A 20,129-nucleotide genomic window follows, 5' to 3' on the forward strand; every position below is an offset into this window, starting at 1 on the left:
AATAGTGCTATTATATACTAGATGAAAAAACTGAGTTATTATCCAGAAACGATCCGTATGAATTATTCGAATGAGCGGATTAGTATGAAGCTCAACAATCGCACTTTCTTAAGTTAACAACCTTTTTATAGTCGTATTTCTTCCACTATATTCGAGCCTGTTTCAAGGAATAAGACATGCAAGAAGAAAAACATTTTTCTCCATAATTTTGTGAACCAAAACAATGTTATAAAAAGAGCTTTCGAGAAAGAAATCTAGATTATTAGATGGTATATCGCAATTGAAAAAAAAAGGTAGGCTAGTTTTTGTCTTTCCTCTGCCAGCCAAAAAAAGTATTTTTTTTTTCTCAGCCCAGAAAAAAAAAAAAAAAAACAAGTGGTTTCGGCCAGGTTCGAACTGGCGACCTTCTGCGATTTTCAAGATAGCTTGTAAAGCAGACGTGATAACCGCTACACTACGAAACCCCGCTGAACAATTTCGACGAATTTTAATTATAAGAATTATAAAAATGCCATGGTAATCCTAGTGCCCAGTTTCTTCGCTGACGTTTAATAAATCAGGCCTAGGGCTGGTGCAAAATTTTTGGTAGGAGAGGGAAGGCATCCAATTTAGAAAACTGAAAGTTTTGTATGTTTTATGACCTTTCTATCGGTCTGTTTATATGAGTTTAACCACTTCGGTTAGCTTGGCTGGCTCGACAGCTAGTACCTTATTTCTCGGGTAAGATTTATATTGCGTTTGCAGTGTATTTTTACAAAAAGGCAGGTTCTACCGCTCAAGGAGAGATCTCGGCTTATATCAAGGACAGAAATCGTCTTGAAGGGATGAAAAATGACAAAATCATAGCTGAAAGCACCTGCAAACTGAAGGGCACATTTACGACCAAAAGTTTGTCTATCGTAAATGATCCATTGGGCCCCGCGGCGCTTATTTCATTTTCCCTATTACAGGTGTGGCGCTTAGACAAGAGCGGTTCCGTGAAATTATTTCAACTACAGCGAAAACACTGAGGGGTATATTGAGAGAATTACGTAAGTGAGGTGCTTGTTCGAGTAGCGGCGCTTAATCGATCATTTATGGTACTCTCGGGACTCTTTACACTCACAGCATAAAGATTTGAAACCGGTAAACACTGCGTCCCTAAAAAGAATATGTCAACATTGTTCATCTAACAATAGTGAGAACGAATTACACTTCATCTTTGATTGTAGTCTCCAAAGCCGCGCAAGGGAAAAACTCTTTGATGATATCACTTCTGAATACCCTATGTTTACTATCTCAATACAACAGATAAAACATTGTTTCTTTTCAACAATGTCGACCCATTCATCTGTAAAAAAAATTGGATATTTCATTTTTGAAGGATTCCAGAGAAGAAAAATTAAGAGTTCGTAAATTATATTGTTAGTTGATTTTCCATCATTCATTGCGATTATTTCTTTTTATCTAGTTATTAACTATTTCATTTTTTAAATGTATATTTTAAACCTATTTTATTATTTTTCCTTTCTTTTCTTATGTAACACCATCTATGTAAATGGTACTGTGAAATAAACGTTGTTGTTGTTGACATGCGCAAAACAGGAGAGGGGAGAAAAGAAAAGGAGAAGGGAGGGGAGCCCCTCGTTTCAAGAATAAGCGACCAAGAAGCGACGAGCTCTGGGGACGTGAATGGGAGGGGAGCCTCACCAAAATTCAATTACCGAACAGGTCTTTGAAGACGTCGTAACGGGACTAGGTTAAGAGAGAATGGAGAAGGACAATCCTCGTCTCGGACGGGAGGACGAGTTGAAGAGCTAGTAGTTTCTGCGCTGCTGCCCCTTGCAGGGCCTCAAGCAAAAATATAGGGCTTAATATAGGGAAAATGGTAAAGTAATCGGGAAAATATAGGGATTTTTATCCAGTACCAGTTTACAACTCTGCAGAAGGTTAGGAACATAATAAATTTTGGCCCAACATTTTGAACATTTATACAGAACAAGCAAAAATGTACCCCAGGTTAATACACACACACTGACCCTGAAGGACAGTGAAAATATTGTTATTGTGTTTTGCAACTATTATAATTTTTTTCTACGTGCAACAATGAAATTGGTGGGCCTACACAACTTTAACCTCCTTTTTAAACGCTTTTTTTTTCACCTTTGTTTACTTCCTGGCAGGTAGCTCATGCTGTGGAGCTTCTCTCACATTAAGAGGACATGAAGATCGTCTGTTTTAAAAACATATGGATTTCTGCTGAGATGCTTACAGGATGTAGAATTCTCATGAAGAGTGATCTACAGGTCCGCATTAAAAAGAAGGAATTATAGCTTATTTCGAAGTTATGCCAACTAAGCAACTATGAATAATTGTACGACTGATACCCTCCACTTTTTTGTAGATAATGCAAGTCTTTGAAGCTGAGCACAATTTCATGTAACTCCTTCTTTGGTAATACTTTTGAATTTTACAGCTCCACAGCTCGCGACTGTTCGGTTAATCATAAATGCCATTTTCTGATCAGGCAAGACCGTAGTTCCGGGGCTGGCTAAAAAGCCCATCACAGAATAGGAATTCTTATTTTCCTACTGGCTACTTAAAAAGCAACCAATTATTGAGGGTGGATTTCGATCCTCTTCGGTTGAAAAATGAGTGCACAAAAAGTTGTGGCATACTCCTTCTAGAATGTGGACAATATCTGGATAAAGATCACTGCTCACAGCAGCATCAAATTAAGTACATTTACATGCACTAATAATAAAATTATTACCAGTTTTGGTCTCAGATGGTCCGAAACATTCACTGTCTTTGTCACATTCCACCAACAGAAGTTCATGAACTTCAGTATATTTTTTATTTTCAGATGGAATTATAGGGATTATAGGGCATTTACAAACTAAATAGGGAAATATAGGGAAAGTTTTAAAATATAAGAAATATAGGAGATATAGAGACAATTGAGGCCCTGCCCTTGCGGAAAATTCTGCTTTCACTCGTGTACTAAAAAAGGTGTGTGTACGAGCCCTGAGAGATGGAATGGGAAGGGAATCGACTAAAATACAACGCGCTAATGATTGAACATAAGATTTATTCATCATTTATCGTTCCAGTTAACCCAAAAATAAAGTTAGGTCCTTGTTTTAAGTCCTCTGTAGTCCAGAGTTCAACAAAGTCGAAGTTAAGTAGCAATCCCTGCAAATAAAGGGAATTCATGAGAAAAAAACATAGGATTAAAGCGAACATAATCAAAAATATCAAATTCCTGAGGCCGCAAACGAAAATCTTTCCAGAGAACTATGTCGCCGTTGAAACGGCTTCTAGCCAGAATTTAATTGAGAATACGGTAGCTTTGTTCCAAGAAATAGCAAACTGTGTGGTTTGTAAAAAACTTTTTTGTCATCAAAGACCCATTAAGTAATAGGAGACGCAAAGAGGCACCTTAACTCACAGTTGATAGGTACAGAAAGCAAACATATTAAATTATCGAAATGTACTTACCACTAACATTTAAACCGCTGTTCGACTCCACGATTTCCACCCCTGCTGCAAAACAAAAGGCAGTCAGACAGAATATTTTAATAGCATTAACAGTTAATGAAATTTGTGGCAAATTTAAGAAAATTCTTTCTTGTTCCTAAACAAGAAAACAAAAAGAAACTGAATATACACCAGATTTGCGAGTCCATACGCTATTCATAAAACATAAATATTTGCTGATTAATAGCGCACCTGTTCTAAAGAAAATGGCCAAGGAGCCTCAACATACAATGTTATATGAACTCACTGCTTTCAATTCTCTATTTTCGAATCCCCAAGAAAACATGCTATCCCCCTCCCAAATTTTGCAAGAACGATTGTTTCCAAAACATTTGCAAACAATAGAGAGATTTAGAATCACGTTTACCGTAATTTGTACCACGTGATGAAGTTTTTCCCTTTACTTGACGTTTACAGTTCATTTTATCTCCAAAATATTAGTCATTTCACGCCAGTTTCATCCATAAGAATTAGTTTGCCCTTTTCTTATCTGCTCATTTCCTATTTGAGGAATGACGCTTGCCCTTCGCTAAATCTCTCCAATAACCCTAAGCAAAGTTTGATTGGCGGGGCAGGCGGGGGGGGGGGGGGGTAGCAAACAGAGTGCATTATGGGAGATTCGATAATAGTCAACGCCTTGTTATACAATACGAATAGATTGTTACACTTTCGTTCTTAAGACCGAACTCAAACTTCAAGTATTTACTTACTCTTTTGTTCGTCTCGACCTTCCGTCCCGGCACCCTTTTCGCCCCGTATGGAACCCCTGCAGCCACAGTTGTCGGTGGCGACGATGTAGCGATTATCCCCTGAGGACTCCAGCCGGGAGTGCGACCGACGGGCCGAGTGCTGGGCGAGGGACCAGGGGGACCGGCACTGAACTCTTGGTTGTCGCTGGTGTAAAGTTGCCGAGTACTGTTCAACAGTTTCACCCGAGGTCCCTGATAAAAGCAACCACAAATTACGAAAGTCAGTCTCCGAAATGCAAATAACAGTCGGTCAATGAACCATCTACGACTAAAATTGGCCCATATCCGACGAAATCTTGCTACCAAAGACTATCATTTAGCAGATGAATAAAATCTACCTTGAGCGCGTGTGAGTTTGTTGTACCAAGCAAATAACATTGTTAGTGTCTACTGCAAACAGTCGACCTGCGAGTCCAAATTTTTGCTTAAAAACGCGTAATGCGTCCAGTTTGATAGGGTCGGGCGGCACTTTTCGGTCCGACCTAAATGGTGACTTGGTATTACATATGACATTTCCAGAAAGAAAATTACTTTCAGCCCTGCAGTTTAAAAATACCGTACCAGCAAAGGCAATTAACGCGAAATCATGACTCACAACTGTTTCTTTACCTTTGGTAAGCCGATATCTGCATAGTCCTTTTCCGACATCAACAACAGGGCATCCAGGTCTATTTCGTTTTTCTACAAAGCAACAACAATGGATAAGACGTTAAATTATGTATCTCGTTTCCGGTAATTATCTAAACAACAACAAAAAAGGCGTGGAGTAAGGTTGACGAGATGTACCGATGAACAAAGCATTAGTGCGCTTTTCAAAAACACGCGAACTCCGAAGTTTAAAAGGCCGCCTTCACAAATGCATTTTTCGCTGCCGTCAATCAACATTACGATCACAAGCAACGAAACCTTGAAACAGAGAAACACACAAAACGGATCGAAAATCACAAACCATGACCTTTTGAAGCCGTGAAGTAAACTTCTGTTTCGTAAGAGGTCCGCAAATTAAGATGATTGACGGCAGCGAAAAGTGCTAACGTCAGTTGGCTTTTGAAGTTCACAATTCACGTGTTTTTGAAAAGAGCAGTAAGTTAGATGGGGTTCACAACATATGAATCATTCTCTCCGGACATGTACCTCCGTAAAACGGACACCTTAAACGCCCACTAAATACATACAGCTGCTTCGATGTCCTAAGTAAGAAGACTTGACTATACTTCATTCCAAAGGTGCAAAGCGAGTTACCTTTAGACTGACCACAAGCCGACTTACATGGAAGTCTAGGTACCTGTATTTCCACGTTTCACTGTAAGTTGCATACAGTTCGTCCAGATATCGGCAATAAAATCATCCATATTCAATGTAAAACAGTTACGCTTAAATGCGTAGCTAATAATTCTCGTACAAGGGGTCACTGCAGCAGGAAATAAAAAATAAAGTATAGAATGTGACAGACTTTGACGTCATAAGTGAAACAAACGCGCCGCGCGCTAGTGGAATAGACGTCAGAACTTTCAGTGAATACCGATAAGTTAAGGGTAAACGTTACACTCAAATCAGCTTAACTTGCAATAAAAAACCTCGTATAAAACGGAAGAAACTCCCAATGGCGGTTTTCAAACCAGAGACGGATTATCCGAATAATCCGTCTGTTAATCTGTCAAGTTTGACAGATTTTTAAGACTGATTATCCGTCTCCAGTAACGAAAACGACCAATTAAACAAAAGCATGCACGTTTACCTGGAAGAGACCGAGATGACTCGAGAGCGAAAGACGTTCCAAGAATGTTTGAAGGGTATCACCCGGATTCACCCTGAAGTGCTCCTCATCTGTGCCTGGCAAGGAGTTACTGCCGCTGATAAGAGGAGGCGAGGGCGCTGTTGATACACTAGGGGCACCTGACCATCCTGTTGACAGTGTAGGGTCAGGCGCATAAGAGTAACTCCAAACCCCAGCAACCTGAGTTCCCTCTGGCCAAAAAAATAATAATAACAATAAACATTGTCACAACATGTGCGAGATTTAGAATTTCTAACGTGATGAATCACACGATATGTTGAGCATTCTTACTGCCAAAAGCTTTTTGTTTTGCATTAGACGTAGACTGAGAATACAGCCACCTTTCATCGCTCTTCGTTGTTGTAGATAGCGTGCCTGTCCCAGAAGTTCAGACAGTGGAGTGCGGCGCGAATTCAGAGAGCGGGGAGGGGAGTAGGGGGAGAGGGAGAGGGGGATGGGGAGGTTTCATTTCTCTCGGGGAGCGATGAGAGCCGATAGTTAACATTTCGTATTGCTCAACACTGTGACTGCACTTAATAGAGAGGTTAAGCTTCACGTTTACGTCAAACGGCAACCGCGAATTTGTACCACGTAACGTACCAAGTTTCCCCTTTACTTGTCGTTTACTGTTCATTATTTCTACACATAAATTAGAAGTTTCACACAATTTTTTGTGAAAGGTTTGAACCCAGGAGTCATTTCAAAAGTAGGTTGAGTTTGATCGTCCGGGTGAACGTAGTCCTGAATAGGACTGTTGTTGTTGACAGTGACTGACGTTTCGACAACCTGTGCGGTAGTCATCTTCAGAGTCAAAAGTCTGACTCTGAAGATGACTACCGCACTGGTTGTCGAAACGTCAGTCACTGTCAACAACAACAGTCCTATTCAGGACTACGTTCACCCGGACGATCAAACTCAACCTACACAATTTTTTATCCACAAGAATTGTTTTGAGTTACTTTCATCTGCTCATTTTCTATTTTGAGAAATTCTAAACTTGAATCTGACGTTTGCCGTTCGTCGTATAAGTGAAGCTTTAACTCTCTATTACCTCGACCCACTCCTTCGACTAATCAAAACAAAGATGAATACTGGCCACCGGCAAGAAAAGCCGACTATACCTGTTCCAATTAGAGGCGATATCCCTGGCACTGAAGGGAGTGGGCTGGCGCTGATCCTCCTGGATGCTCTCTCAGTCCCAATTGGTCTCAAGGATGGTTTATCGGCCGACTCTACAACAGATGTACTCCCAGGGGCAAGAGACGTCCCTAGAGGGGAAGAGTTGGGAGAAGTGGATGTAGGTGTTGTAGTGGGAACTGGTGAGGCAGAGGTGTTGGGTGGGGAAGATGACGGTGCCTCGTGAGGGAGAGGGGTGAACAGAGCCCCCGGGGTGGTGATGTACAGGGGCTGTGTGATGGGATCAGCTGGAGAAACAGACGAGGAATGGTCTAAATCAGAAACAGGGCCAACGTTTGGTCGGACGCTGGGGTGAGAGATGTCATTCCATACACTGGGACTCAGCGTCTGGCCAACGTGCGATAAGATGTTACTGATGGCTGGCGGAAGATTGGAAGACGCCAAGGACGTGATCGCAGATCCTGCTGCCCTCAAAGGCGAGGATGTTGTGACCGGTGTAACTCCATCAACTGACCCACTGGAACTTGTCACCCCCATTGCAACCGATGAATATGAAGGAGAACCCTTGACCACTCTTGTTGTTTTACTTGCTGTAGCTTGCCTTGACACCTCAGACGATGATGATTCAGGGAACAACTGTCGCTTGGCAGGAGTTGGCGGTTTGACAACTCCAGAACCAGAAGAACCACTGACATTTGCTTTCCCACCAGATATCTTCCTCGCAGTTGTCGAAGAAACAGCGGCAGTAATGGGATGGGAGCTTGTGGAAGTCACCTGGGTAGCCGCCAATGGTGCCTTTTTGTTGGTACTGGCTGCAGTCTGTGTCGTAGTCGCCCAGCGCGCTGTACTTGGCATGTGAGTTGAGGAAGTAATAGCAGCACTCTTAGCGGAGGTGTTGCTCACAGAGGTGGTCACCTGCGGTCGAACCGATGCTGGAGTGGTATTTGTAGATGGCCAAGAATTTGACAAGCTCTGGTGACTAACAGCTGTCGTGGTTTTTGAGGTGGTTCGTGTTTGTGTTGAGTGTGTCGTTGAATGCGTTTTAACAGTGTTGGGTTTGGGTTCCGAGAGGGTTCTGTGATGAGAGACAGTGGATGTGACTGAAGTGGTGATCGTTGTAGCGGTTGCTGAACGGCTGGTTGGAGACGGGAGGTGCTTTTTTCGAGGAAGAACGTCATTGATGTCGCATTCAGGGTCTTTGACAAGGGCCTGGATAAGCTGGTGTGCCTGTCGTGTAGCATCAGCAGGTCCCCTGAAAAAGAAAGGTTTAGAATGAAGAGAACTTAAAAACGTGAACCCAAAACTAGGTAGAACAACAAGTACATGGCGAACAATTTACACTACACTCTAAAACCCTGTGGTTATTTCAACCTTTTGCCAAACCTATAGCTATGATCGTAATAAAACATAAGTATATTCAGTAACATTAAAACAAAAACAAAATGGAAGAGACAATAGTCAAATACAAGTACTCTGTTACTTAAAAAGACTGTCTGTTTCCATTGTTACTTGATGCAAATTAGTTTTGAAAGTATTTCAACCGCAGGGCAATAACTTGAAGCCACTTGAGCTAGCGCACAACTTACTTGATTGTTATTATACAGCTGCCAGTTGTTTTCTGCCGATTGGTGTCGATATCAATATGGGCTCCTGTTGTTTCACGAATAGCATTGATATTACATCCTCCTCGACCAATGACACGGCTAATTACGGACGATGAAACGGACATTTTCTTGGACCTAAGAATAAAACAACATATACATAAACCGCTTTGTTTGAACATCAGTGGAACATCTCTTCTCGTAGGACAATTGTGGTCGTGAATCCCGTGCGTAGACTATGTATTCGTTTTCACCATGCGGTTGGGCTAGAACTGTCTTGAAAAGGAAGCTAATGAAGTGCCTTTTCACCCACGTGGCCAACAGATATGTAAATTTACTGGAACAAAAGAAAGTTTTTTACATAACTCCCAAAGGACTGGTTCGGGCACCAACATGGCCGCCGTTTCATTGTTTTGGGACACCGATATGACGGACCTGACGTTACGTGACGCTACGTCAAGTGAAAAAGCTCTATAGGGGGATCATGGTTTCATATTACAGATCATCGCTCTGCCTCCTCCTCATACCTAGAGCAACCTGTATTGCTAAGGCATTACGCTTTAGTCTCAGACGAATCTTCTCTGCATAGCATGAACACATGTCGTTCCTTAGAGAAATATCATTTATTACCTTCTTACGACCTCCTTCCAGCCATCTTCGTGTCTCTTGCCTTTCTTAGGACTCGGTAAAGTAGACACCTTAGTGGTAGCTGTGGTCGTAGTAAGAGTCACAGCCAGACACTGGGCTGCTGCGGTCGCTACGGTGATCGGTGAAAGTGCACTGTGAGGGGTGGTCTGAGTCATTATGGTGGTAGCTACAACCTTGGTAATTTCGGCAGTTTTCATAACGCTGATGACATCTTTAGACCTAAAAAGGACACAATTTCCTATTGTTTACTTCCGAAAAGACAAGGCAGCCGCAAGAAAGTAAAAGATGTAACAGACTTTTGAAGAACAGTACTGCCCTAACTCATGAGGTAGTTAACAGGACTCGTCTCCTTTCGCGTGCTGCGAGAGTCTGCAAATCGACCAAAATTTTCCATAAATTGCCTACCATCGTTTCTGCGCAAAACTAACTTACCTCGCCTGGCGGTTTGTTTGGAAGGGATACTAAAATGAAATTATTGGCGTTTGTTTTTTTTTTACTTTTCTTTCATGCAACTGTCTTCGATTTGGCTAGTTCCAAATTTCCCGCAGTATACTGTGTTTTACCATACCCAAAAAAATCGCTTAAGTAATGTTGTAGATTTTTTTAAGGGGTTTACAAACATCCCAAAAATGAACTGGAAACAATAATTGTTAATTATGGTGAATGCCAGGAAGTGATGAATTAAGCGGTACTATAATGACACCTGAGCTTCTACGACGACGAAACTGTGAGATTTTCGTAATACTAAAGGTAGTGTGCGCGCGTGAACCAGAGTCATTTTGGCGGGAAAAGGTGGTAGCCGTCGTCATACTACTTCTCGTTTTAGCGGGAATATCGAAGTGGGGGAAACAAGTTATCAAATGCTAGAAGGTTTACCATTTCTCAACGGGGGGAGAAGGCGTACCCTCCTTCTCTAAAAATAAACGTGCTAACTTTTCTGGTGAAAAATAGTCTAATGAAGCTTTCCGGGACGTCTATTTTTTTAAAATGTGCGAAAAAACTTTCGGTGAAATCTCTTCCTTGTAGTCGTTCTCGTCTTAGAATCTCAAGGTCTCTAATCATAAATGTGTTAGCGTACTTTACAGAAGATGCTGTGGTGACTGCAGCAGTAATAGCAATGCTTGTGAGTGTGTCCAGTGAACCAGTAGATGACTTCCTTGTTCTTACCCCGCTTACACTGTTACTGTCAATCACGGCAGAGGTGCTCAGTGGAGGGGTTAACACATTGGTATCGACTGCAAAAATAAAAAACAAAGTAACTAAGAAATGTAGAACTAAGAACATAACTTGGGGCGACAAATTACAACGCCCTTTTTCTTTTCTCTTTTTTTTTGTAAAACTTAGGAACACAAAGAGGGATGAGCAAAGCACATTTTTAAAGCAAAGTTCCTGTCAGTATCTTAAAGGGTTCTTTAAAAGATAACTGACAAACTTTATACATTGACTGTTTTAATCCCGAGACTTCTGGAAAACGGATAGTAATGCGAAAATCAACAAACACTTACGAAACAGATAAAAACACGGTACATTTCGCCAAACCCGGTCATTTCACAACAAGACGCAACAATTTGCGCTGTGATAATTTCTCGATCTATGAATTCTAAATTCTGTTTAAATGTTATCCAGTATTCATCTCAACCTGGATGCGTATCACAATGCTTGTATATAGAATATTTACTGATCCGAGTAATATCAAATACTTAAAAAAATTTTAAAACGAAGCAAAAGTGAGATGTCACAATTCTCAACTGACCACCGTTCTCAGAAATTTTCCTTTCCGGCTCACTGCTGTCATCGCTGTTTTCTTTCTCGGCCATATTCTTTACGTTCGTTTCGGCCTCCTTTTCAGCCTGTAGTTTCTTTTTCTTCTTTTGTTTCTTCTTGTCCCTTTTTCTGGCCGCAGCTGCCTTCTTCATCTCCTCCCGTTCCTTTTCAAGGTCTAGCTCTTCTAACAGAATTGACGCGTTCTTGTTCGCCTCTGCCGCTTGACGATCTTTGGCTGTTACGATTATTTCCATGTTCTTGTGACACTTGTTCAACAGCTCCTGTAAGAAATCAGGCATTTAAAAAATAGCTTAATCTTTTTTTCCAAATAACACGGACAAAAGAAAACTGAGTTCTCCCAACAGAAGTCGAACCCATGACCTTCTGGTTACTAATAACAGATGCCCTGCCACTGAACTAAAGGAGATTCGTGGGAGCTAAATTGTGGGGCCATTAGACTAGGTTCATAGGAAAAACATCTGCATCATGGTAGGACTTGAATGCCGACAGGACACATACCCGCAAAGATATAAACACGGTGGTGAAAAGTACTCTTTTGCTTCTCGAAGTTAAAGGAAGCGCATCAATTTTCTGTGAGGAAAGGTTTAAGTCTAGCTTCATGCGACAAAGCTGGGGTGGAGTCAAAAAAAAATCATGGAGAGTCCACTGGGCAGTTAAGTTTTAAGAATCGAAGTCTAAGCTTATTTGCTATGCGTTTTTTACCTTGTCAGACAGGGTGGACACAAATCTTGTACATTCAGAGTCAGAGGGAAACTGGTGGACATGTTTAACAAGCCATTTAACTACTTTGACGTGGCCCTTCCTAAATGCTGCCATTAAGACTGAAACTTTTCTATTGTCCTGACTGTCAACATCTGCACCGTAGCTAAAGAGAAGCTGACAGACCTCCAGATGGCCACCTTCAGAAATAAAATAAAACTAATTTAATATCATGTCTATCAAGGTAAAGAGAGTGGAGGCAAGTTAGGTGTACTTCAGCCCGAGTAGCTGGCGTTTTGTGGGAAAAGCATGTGCGAAAAAAGGGTGAGGCCATTCCCCTTGTCGCTTTGCTGTTTATTTGGTCCTCTGATCACCAACCCAACTGCCATATAAAATCAAGCCTGCGTAGCAAGCTTTTTTGTGCGGTTTCAGAGCAAAGAACGAGCAACGAGAGTCAAATACCGCGCGAAAATGGCGCGAGTAAAAGAGAGGGGAGGGGCCAAAAATCCCGTTCCTTGATCTTTCCTTTCTCCGAAACCAAACGGAAACGCTTGCTACGCAGGCTATATAAAATCACAGGCTGGGTTTGCTTAACAAGGTAGCCTTCAAGCAGGTGCTCTTGAAGGGGAATGAGCATTGTAGCTCTGGGGGTTTTTCAAACAAGTGCTGTGGTATTAATAAATTCAGAATTAAAACTGTACAACACCACTGCCGTCTACGACATTCACTGTATCACAAGCACATGTTACATACCATTAGCAGCCAACCAAAGTGGTGAGTTTCCTTTCTTGTTCTTCACATCAACCATAGCTCCACGGGACAACAGCAGGTCACAGAATTTGTAATGTCCTTTGTCTGCTGCTATCGTTAATGCTGTATCACGTGATGATGGAACTGGAGGGGCATTGACGTCACCACCTTTATCAAGAAGAATCCTTCCGACCTCAACATACCCACCAGAAGCTGCTTCCATCAGTGGGGTCAGACCAGTCTGAAGGATACAGTACCGGTACATCACAACAAAAACTAAACCTTCTGCCAATACAGTTATAAAGTGGAACCTCAACAAAACGAAGGGCCAAGGGACTAGAAAAACTGAATATGTTTGCTACAACGAAGTTATGTTATGTTGAGATCTTTTCCTATATATTTAACTATTACTGGGCAAGAGGAGATCATTTGTTATACCAAGGACTCTGTTAAAAGGAGGACCATTATAGGGTTCCACTGCAGCTGATTTTGTAATTGATATCATACGGGGTTAACCTTGTGTTTCCTTTTCAGATATTTTTTTCTACTTCCTAAATAAACTTGCATGTTATGTTATGCTAGCATTAAACGATCCCAGAGATGTATAAACAAAAGTAGTAACCCATAACTATACAAGTCGGTTGCTCTCTTGCTGCTGGATAAAAATTTTAATTTGAAAGTTCTTAAGGAAGCATGTGCAAACTCTCCCCCCCCCCCCCCCCACCCTGAATATAGGGTCTTTCTTGCGCTATCCGTGAAGCCAAGACAACCAACAACCTTCCACATGGCAACTTAAGCAATTTGAAATGTCTCTTTCTAAAAATTACTAGTTAAAGCAATTCAGATACACTGTACATGTACATCAGCTACAAACCTTAGCACGATGTTCAATGTTTGCCTTCCTTTCCACCAACAGATTGACAACTTCATGACGTCCCTGGAAGCAGGCCAAAGTTAGAGCAGTGTTCCTATTGGTCTCAATCTGTGCATTGATGTCACTTCCCATATCAAGCAGAAGCTTCACAGCTGCTGTGTGGCCATTCATTGATGCTAACATTAAGGGGGATATTCCAAGTTTACTTCCAGTGCGCGAGTTTATTTCGGCTCCGTGATTCAAGAGAAGCTTGATGATACCAACATAACCTCCAGAGGCAGCAAGGCTCAGTGGGGTGTAATCTGACACATTGCGATGTTCAAAGTGGGCTCCCTTAGCAATTAGTAGCTCAACAACCTGTTCAAAGAAAACAGTGACCATCATAAATGACTTTTACACTTCACCTTTCCAGTTACCACTTTTGGAGTTTAATAGAAACCAAAATATTCTGGCTTGATTTAGACTTAAACATGAACATTTTGATGGGTGGACCTAACACCCAAACTGTAACTGTTCACAGCTGAATACTGTAGTTCTACAGAAGGTAATACACAAGGACTTCAACATAATAACTTCGAGCTTAATAATGTAGCATGTGGTGTTGGGCTACAGGTTACTTACATTGTACCCCAGTGCACTCTCACGACAGACTGAGAAAACTGCTAACATTTGGGACACCACCAGTGGTTTCCCTACAAAATGGCACCTGACGAATGAGTGTAGAAATTCCATACTGATGATGCATCACTACACAGACCTGGGAAGCACTTCTGATTGGTCATGCTGCAAGGATAATGTGCTTCACCTCATTGGAAGCACTGACCAGATGCAGGTAGTGATGTATAATCAGTATGGAATTTCTGAGCCTGTTCCTCAGACATCATTTTGTAGAGAAACCAGTGGTGGGATGTTGAAAAGTCGGCTGTTTTCTCAGGCTACTCTTAACCCTTTAAGCCTCAATATCCACATAAAAATTCTCCACACTGATATTCATACATTTTCTTAAAGATAAGTTGAGAGAGTTTAATAAAAGATCAACGCATTTTCTCTTTGGTGATCATTTAATTGATTCTCGTAACCATTTCTCTTGACAACGTATGGATATTGTTAGGGGAAAATTGATGTTGGTCACCATCGGGACTTTGAGGGTTAAGAACCACACTGGCTTTAATTCTGAATTTACAAACTAAGGTAGTTTTGTATAACTATGAAAGGTTTGAACGCAGGAGTCATTTCATAAGTAGGTTGAGTATGATCGTCTGTGTGAACGTAGTCCTGAATAGGACTGTTTTTGTTTAGAGTGACTGACGTTCCAACAACCTGGGCGATCTTCAGAGTCAAAGTGAGTTGTATCAAGTCAGTTGATGGTAACTAACTCGGTTATTGACCTGATTGGCAATCAAGTCGGGATGTTATTGTTTAACTGTCAGTTAAGCCGTGATGTTATTGGCTACGAAGACTTGTAATCTCATTGGTGCGTTTCGATCCGTTTATTGTCACAGTTAAACAGTCTACTGAGAACTTTATTTACATTATTAAGACAATTTGTTGAACTATGTAGTTTTGTATGTTATCATAGAACTGGAAATAATACCTTGCATTTAGTAAACCAAGTGTACCTACCTCTTGCCTGCCACCAGAGCATGCCAGGGAGAGTGCAGTATCTTTGGTGCGATCTGACTGAGCTTCAATATCTGCCCTATGCTCCATCAAGATCTCCACAGTGGAAGCATGTCCAGCTGTAGCTGCTAGAATCAGAGGGGTACAGCCTGAAACCAAGGGAAAAAAATAACAATACACAGCTTTAGTAAACTAAGGCTTAAATGCTAATTTGCAAAACTTTATCATTTAAACTCAACTTCACAACACTACTTTTAACTAACTGGACAATTCAATAATTGATGCATTCACCTAGAACTCAAGCTGCAATACCATGTTTTTATTTACACATAATGAGGACCATCACTATTCTAATAGTCAAACAACTATAACAATGAAGATCAAATGATACAGGGTGCAAGCCAGCTTAGCAATGAAAAAACATAAATATACATGTACATGTCACACCTATAAATAAACAGTGGACCCAGTTATTTTTAAGTTGGCACAAGTCAAGACTCCTTTTTATGGGAGGTTTCAATAAAATGTAAGTAAGCAGCTGGTTTGAGAAGAATAACCAAATGTAACATCAAGGCTAAGTTACACAAATCTTTCTTTAATCATTACTTCAATTATTAGGGGGGGAAAGTAGCAGACTTCTCTGAGCAAAGTAGCTGAACCTTTTTGCTGGCCATCATTGCTTATTACGAAGCAGTGTTTTGGACAGTGCATATTTCTACCCAATAAAATTTTCCCTAACCCACCTTTCTTGTCCCTGTGCTCAATGTCAGAGCCTTTGACCAACAAAAGTGTTACAAGCTCATCATGACCCCCTGCAGCAGCCAGTGTGAGAGCAGTGTCTGAGTTACTGTCTGTCTGCTGGTCCACATCAATCATGGGTGGGAACTGAGGAGATGCTGGGGAGGGGGTGGGTGTCAAGGGTACTGATGGTGTACAGAGTTCTGGAGGGGTAGGAGGACTGCTGTTGTTGCTTGAGTCTGGAATTAAATGAAAGTCATGTCAATACTGCAAAGTTCTGACATAAGTTTTAATAGATCATATAACTTAAAAGGGGAACTACATGTATTTCTTGCTTTTTGACTCTCTTCTTAGATGCAAATACAATTTTTGGATGACACTTATATTAAGAAGTGTTTATCTCAAGCTTTAAGAGAGAAAATGAGGTGTTTTTTCTTTTGTTATCTTGACAATCTTTTGTGTCACAAGGTTAAAATAGCCAAGGTTCACAATAATGCACAGAAACACAAATCTGCATTTTTGTGGTCATGATCACTAATTTTTTCAATCAAGGCAGAGTACTGTAAAGAAGAGGGGGTTGCTCATGACTTCTTCAGCAATAGTGCACATTTTGAAACAGAAAATTGTTCTCTGTACCAGTTCGGCCAACCTTTATCATCATCATCTGCGATAATTACAGACAGTGGCACACCAAAATGCCAAGTCCTGTGTTCAGTATGAGAATGTTCAATTCAGAAAGAAGATTATTTCCAAGTTCCAGAGGCCCTTGCTCTCAAATAAGGCTACTCCAAAAACCCTTTCACGTGTAATGAGTATAATTTGCATAAGAGTAAAACATTTATTTACTTATTTTCATATCAATGACTAAACTAATACACTCAGGGTTTCATCCAAAAAATGCAACCATTTTTCAAAGACTTTTCAAGGACCACATCAGATTTTCAATGACCACCTACTAGGAATATAATTTTACAGATTGAACAAAAATGCACATTCCCAGTCTATTCTAATAAGACTTTAAGGTATCATCCACCCTTAAGCACCCTCCCCGCGTTGATCGGCGCTAGCGCTTTTGCTTTTAATAAATACCCCCATAAACCGTACATTTTCTGAAAGCTTAATAGTTCCAGATTATTGCTTATTCCTTTTAAAAAATCAAAATATTAACGCAATTCAGAAATGAGAAGCTTTTTGTGAAAGTGGGTGTCGCTGTAAATTTAAGTCCAAGCCAGCCGAAAATAAACGGAAGAAGCCAATTAAGATCGCATTGGCTTCTTAACACGTTTGACTAAAAAACCGTGTCTCAGATTTTTGTCAAGTGGTTTTGTTCTTTTGTTATAAGCAGTTGAAGTTAGGGATAGCAAATCATTAGCACTACCTGTGAAAAAAATACTCTTACTCGAAAACGAAAAAAGAAATCAAAATTCGCAGACACGGTTTTTTAGAAAACTATCTGACAGTAAGTTGGCCAAATTTCAGCCAAGTTGGTTCACGGGTTGCCGACTTGGAGTTTAAAACGTACCCTCAACTTGCTCTGATTTTCATTTCGAGAAAACAGGGGAAAAAGATTTTTGGCGGCGTATTGCCCGTGACGAGATTATAACAGATTATAACACCAAAGCTGTCAATGTTGATGCATACCAGAAGAGGGACAACAATAGTGACACAGCAGGAAAAGGTTACAAACGAAACCCAACAACAGATGAACAATTTATTTCGAACGCTCTCCTCTGTTCGATCCTTCTGTTGTCGAGAAAGCATCTTTAGTTATTTGCGACGGGCAGTTTTCATTTTGAGCCAAGCCAACTTTTACTCGATACATTTTCTAAAAGTTTGACACTTCCCTGGAAAAATCGACAACAAACCGCTTCCTGGAGTTTTTCTTGATGCTGCTCTCCCGCTACAATAGACTTTCAAAAAAGTCCTTCGTCCGATTTTTATATGGCGCAGGACCGGTCGCGAATTTGTCGCTTGCTTGGCTGCTTCGCGACCTAAAAAGCTCGCTCCGCTCGCCAAGAAACTCGTGAAACTCAATTTCGTGGTAGTTTCAATGGGTTTTTCAGAAGCTTTGTCACCTTTTAGCCATTTTTCTTGATTGTAGTAGGAGCCCTTGTCACTCTCTGCTAATTTCGAAACCCACACTTTGCAAAACGATTTTGTCGTCTTCTTTCGTCTTGGAGTCAAGGACGAAAACGGACAAGCTCTTTTTTCTTCTTTGAAGGCATTCACTTCCAAAATCCAGGGAAAAACAGTGAGCTCTATACTTGTAGACCACGATTTCTGTCAAATTGCGTGATTAGCTTGGTTCAACAGCGGCATGCGTATGAAGTATGACAGGACTTGTCAACGATCAATTAAAATAATTAGCATAGAAAAAACTTTTGCGCTCCATAAGTCTGTACAGAAAAAACATTTTTTTCTGGATTTTTTTTTTAAAAGAAAGCTCTTGATGAGCTCTACTTAATCATCTAAAAATTGAAAATTTCGAAAAATGATGGGTTTTTACCCTGGATGATACCTTAAGGCTTGAACTGTTTACTTCACCAACTTCTCTACATTTTTCAGTTCACTTGTCTTAAATGGATAGTTAATTATTGCATAAAACATAGAGCACTTTATGTAAATAACCTTTAACTTCACTGAGCTATGATTTATATTTTGTCTTAGACAACCAAAAAGCATCAAAAACACTTTCCAGGCCACTACATTCAAAGTTGAAGAAAATTCAACGACTTTTCAAGGACTTCCCCTAAAATTCAAGGACTTTGCAAGGACTTCCCCTAAAATTCAAGGACTTTTCAAGGACTTTTCCAGGACTTCCCTTAGAATTCAACGACTTTTCCAGGACTTCCCCTAAAATTCAAGGACTTTTTAAGACTGTGCAAACCCTGACACTGTACCCTCACTTTAAAAAGAGACTTGGGGCAACTTGGAGCTTATCATTATTTTGTTTCACAATTTTTTACAAGCTGTTTAAGTTATTCGTACCTTCAGATATCATATCTCCAATAGTGTCGTGAAGAGTTTGTGCCGGCTCGGCAACCATCAATCCCTCAATGTTGTCTTGGTCTCCCATCACCCCACCTGTTCCAATAGGCATAGAGAAAGGAGATGGAGGAACTGCAATCTCCTCGCCATCAAGATTCAGTGCTGACACCTCCTCGTTAACACTCTGTAGCAGCTCAGGGGGGATGTTGTCTAATGAGAGGTTGGCATTCTTCAGTGCCTTGGCCAACTTGCCTTGAATAAGCTGCAGTTTCTCGCAAATCACAACCTTGTTGTTGTCAGTTTGCACAGCTGTTGATGTCATGTTGGTTGACATATCAGACATGGACTGGCTGACAGAAGGCATGGTGGAGGATGTCGAACAAGATGTGATCGGCACATCTGGCATAAGGAAGTTAGCAGGAGCATTTAACAACAGAGGAGACTGCGGGGATAAGGGAGCATTTGACAACTGGTTCAGCATGGCTTGCTGGCTCTCCAACATGGTTTCATTCACATCTGGCAGATCTGGATGTTCCATTACTGGAGGCTGAGTGGAATGGACAGGCGGAACTCGTGGAGGAGGCACCATAGGAGTTGGAAGAGAGGCAGGCATTGATTGAAGGGGAAGTTCAGGTGGATTGGAAACTATGGGATTTTCAAGTAGAAAACAGATCACTGCAGCATGGCCTCCTTTCGCGGCTTCTATTAAAATGTTTGAATTGTCCTGAAACAAAATGAGCACAAAATTTGTTTAAATGTTTACAGGGCACACAAATAAACCCATAGAAGGCCACAACAAAGGCTGGCACTACAATCCTGGTCAAAACGTTTAGGGCACTTTCTGTTTCAGGTGAAGGAAATGCAATTCAAGTTGACCCCTCCCCCCCCCTCCCATGGACAGTATTGGCTTGTTACAAGTCAAACACGTTTTACATATCTTGCACATGTTAAGGTCCTCAACTTTGTTCGGGGGGGGGGGGGATTTCTTGTTAAGGCCATGTTTATGACTGTGTATGTCAGGTTAGCTGCAGTATCAAAAAGGGGTAAAGTGAGGATTAAGGTTACATGGACAAAAATATTTGATTTCATATTTAAGTACAATGAATTTGGAGCTTGAAGAAAATATTCATTGTAGCTGGAAAATGCCCAGCTCCAGGTTGATGGTAGCAGCTCTGCATCAGCAAAGCTCATATCAGACAAGTATGAATAAAAAATTCACATTTCTCTTGACAATATTTAAATGC

At 40.9% G+C, this 20,129-nt stretch overlaps 1 protein-coding gene and 1 non-coding gene across 3 annotated transcripts in view; both read right to left on the bottom strand.

Moving 5' to 3' along the window:
- Positions 1–376: 376 nt before the first annotated feature.
- Positions 377–464, bottom strand: Trnav-uac (transfer RNA valine (anticodon UAC)). The gene is given in 2 exon segments: positions 377–412; positions 428–464. It is a non-coding gene; the product is annotated as a tRNA-Val (tRNA).
- A 2,586-nt stretch (positions 465–3,050) lies between these two features.
- Positions 3,051–20,129, bottom strand: part of LOC140935576 (ankyrin repeat domain-containing protein 17-like) — a 29,138-nt gene continuing 12,059 nt past the window's right edge. The window contains exons 14-29 of one of the 2 annotated variants that reach the window (XM_073385138.1): positions 18,886–19,609; positions 15,903–16,136; positions 15,163–15,308; positions 13,540–13,896; positions 12,669–12,906; positions 11,919–12,115; positions 11,185–11,476; positions 10,510–10,666; positions 9,414–9,650; positions 8,769–8,921; positions 7,167–8,434; positions 6,007–6,236; positions 4,878–4,949; positions 4,230–4,460; positions 3,481–3,522; positions 3,051–3,174 (exon numbers count right to left, since the gene is read on the bottom strand). In XM_073385138.1, coding sequence (XP_073241239.1) covers positions 3,490–3,522; positions 4,230–4,460; positions 4,878–4,949; positions 6,007–6,236; positions 7,167–8,434; positions 8,769–8,921; positions 9,414–9,650; positions 10,510–10,666; positions 11,185–11,476; positions 11,919–12,115; positions 12,669–12,906; positions 13,540–13,896; positions 15,163–15,308; positions 15,903–16,136; positions 18,886–19,609 — 4,569 coding nt within the window. In that variant the 3' untranslated portion in view covers positions 3,051–3,174; positions 3,481–3,489. Of the gene's footprint in view, positions 3,175–3,480; positions 3,526–4,229; positions 4,461–4,877; positions 4,950–6,006; positions 6,237–7,166; positions 8,435–8,768; positions 8,922–9,413; positions 9,651–10,509; positions 10,667–11,184; positions 11,477–11,918; positions 12,116–12,668; positions 12,907–13,539; positions 13,897–15,162; positions 15,309–15,902; positions 16,137–18,885; positions 19,610–20,129 lie in introns of both variants that reach the window. The other variant, XM_073385137.1, reaches the window with a different exon arrangement.

Source organism: Porites lutea, chromosome 4 (assembly GCF_958299795.1).
Source record: "Porites lutea chromosome 4, jaPorLute2.1, whole genome shotgun sequence".
NCBI lineage: Eukaryota > Metazoa > Cnidaria > Anthozoa > Scleractinia > Poritidae > Porites > Porites lutea.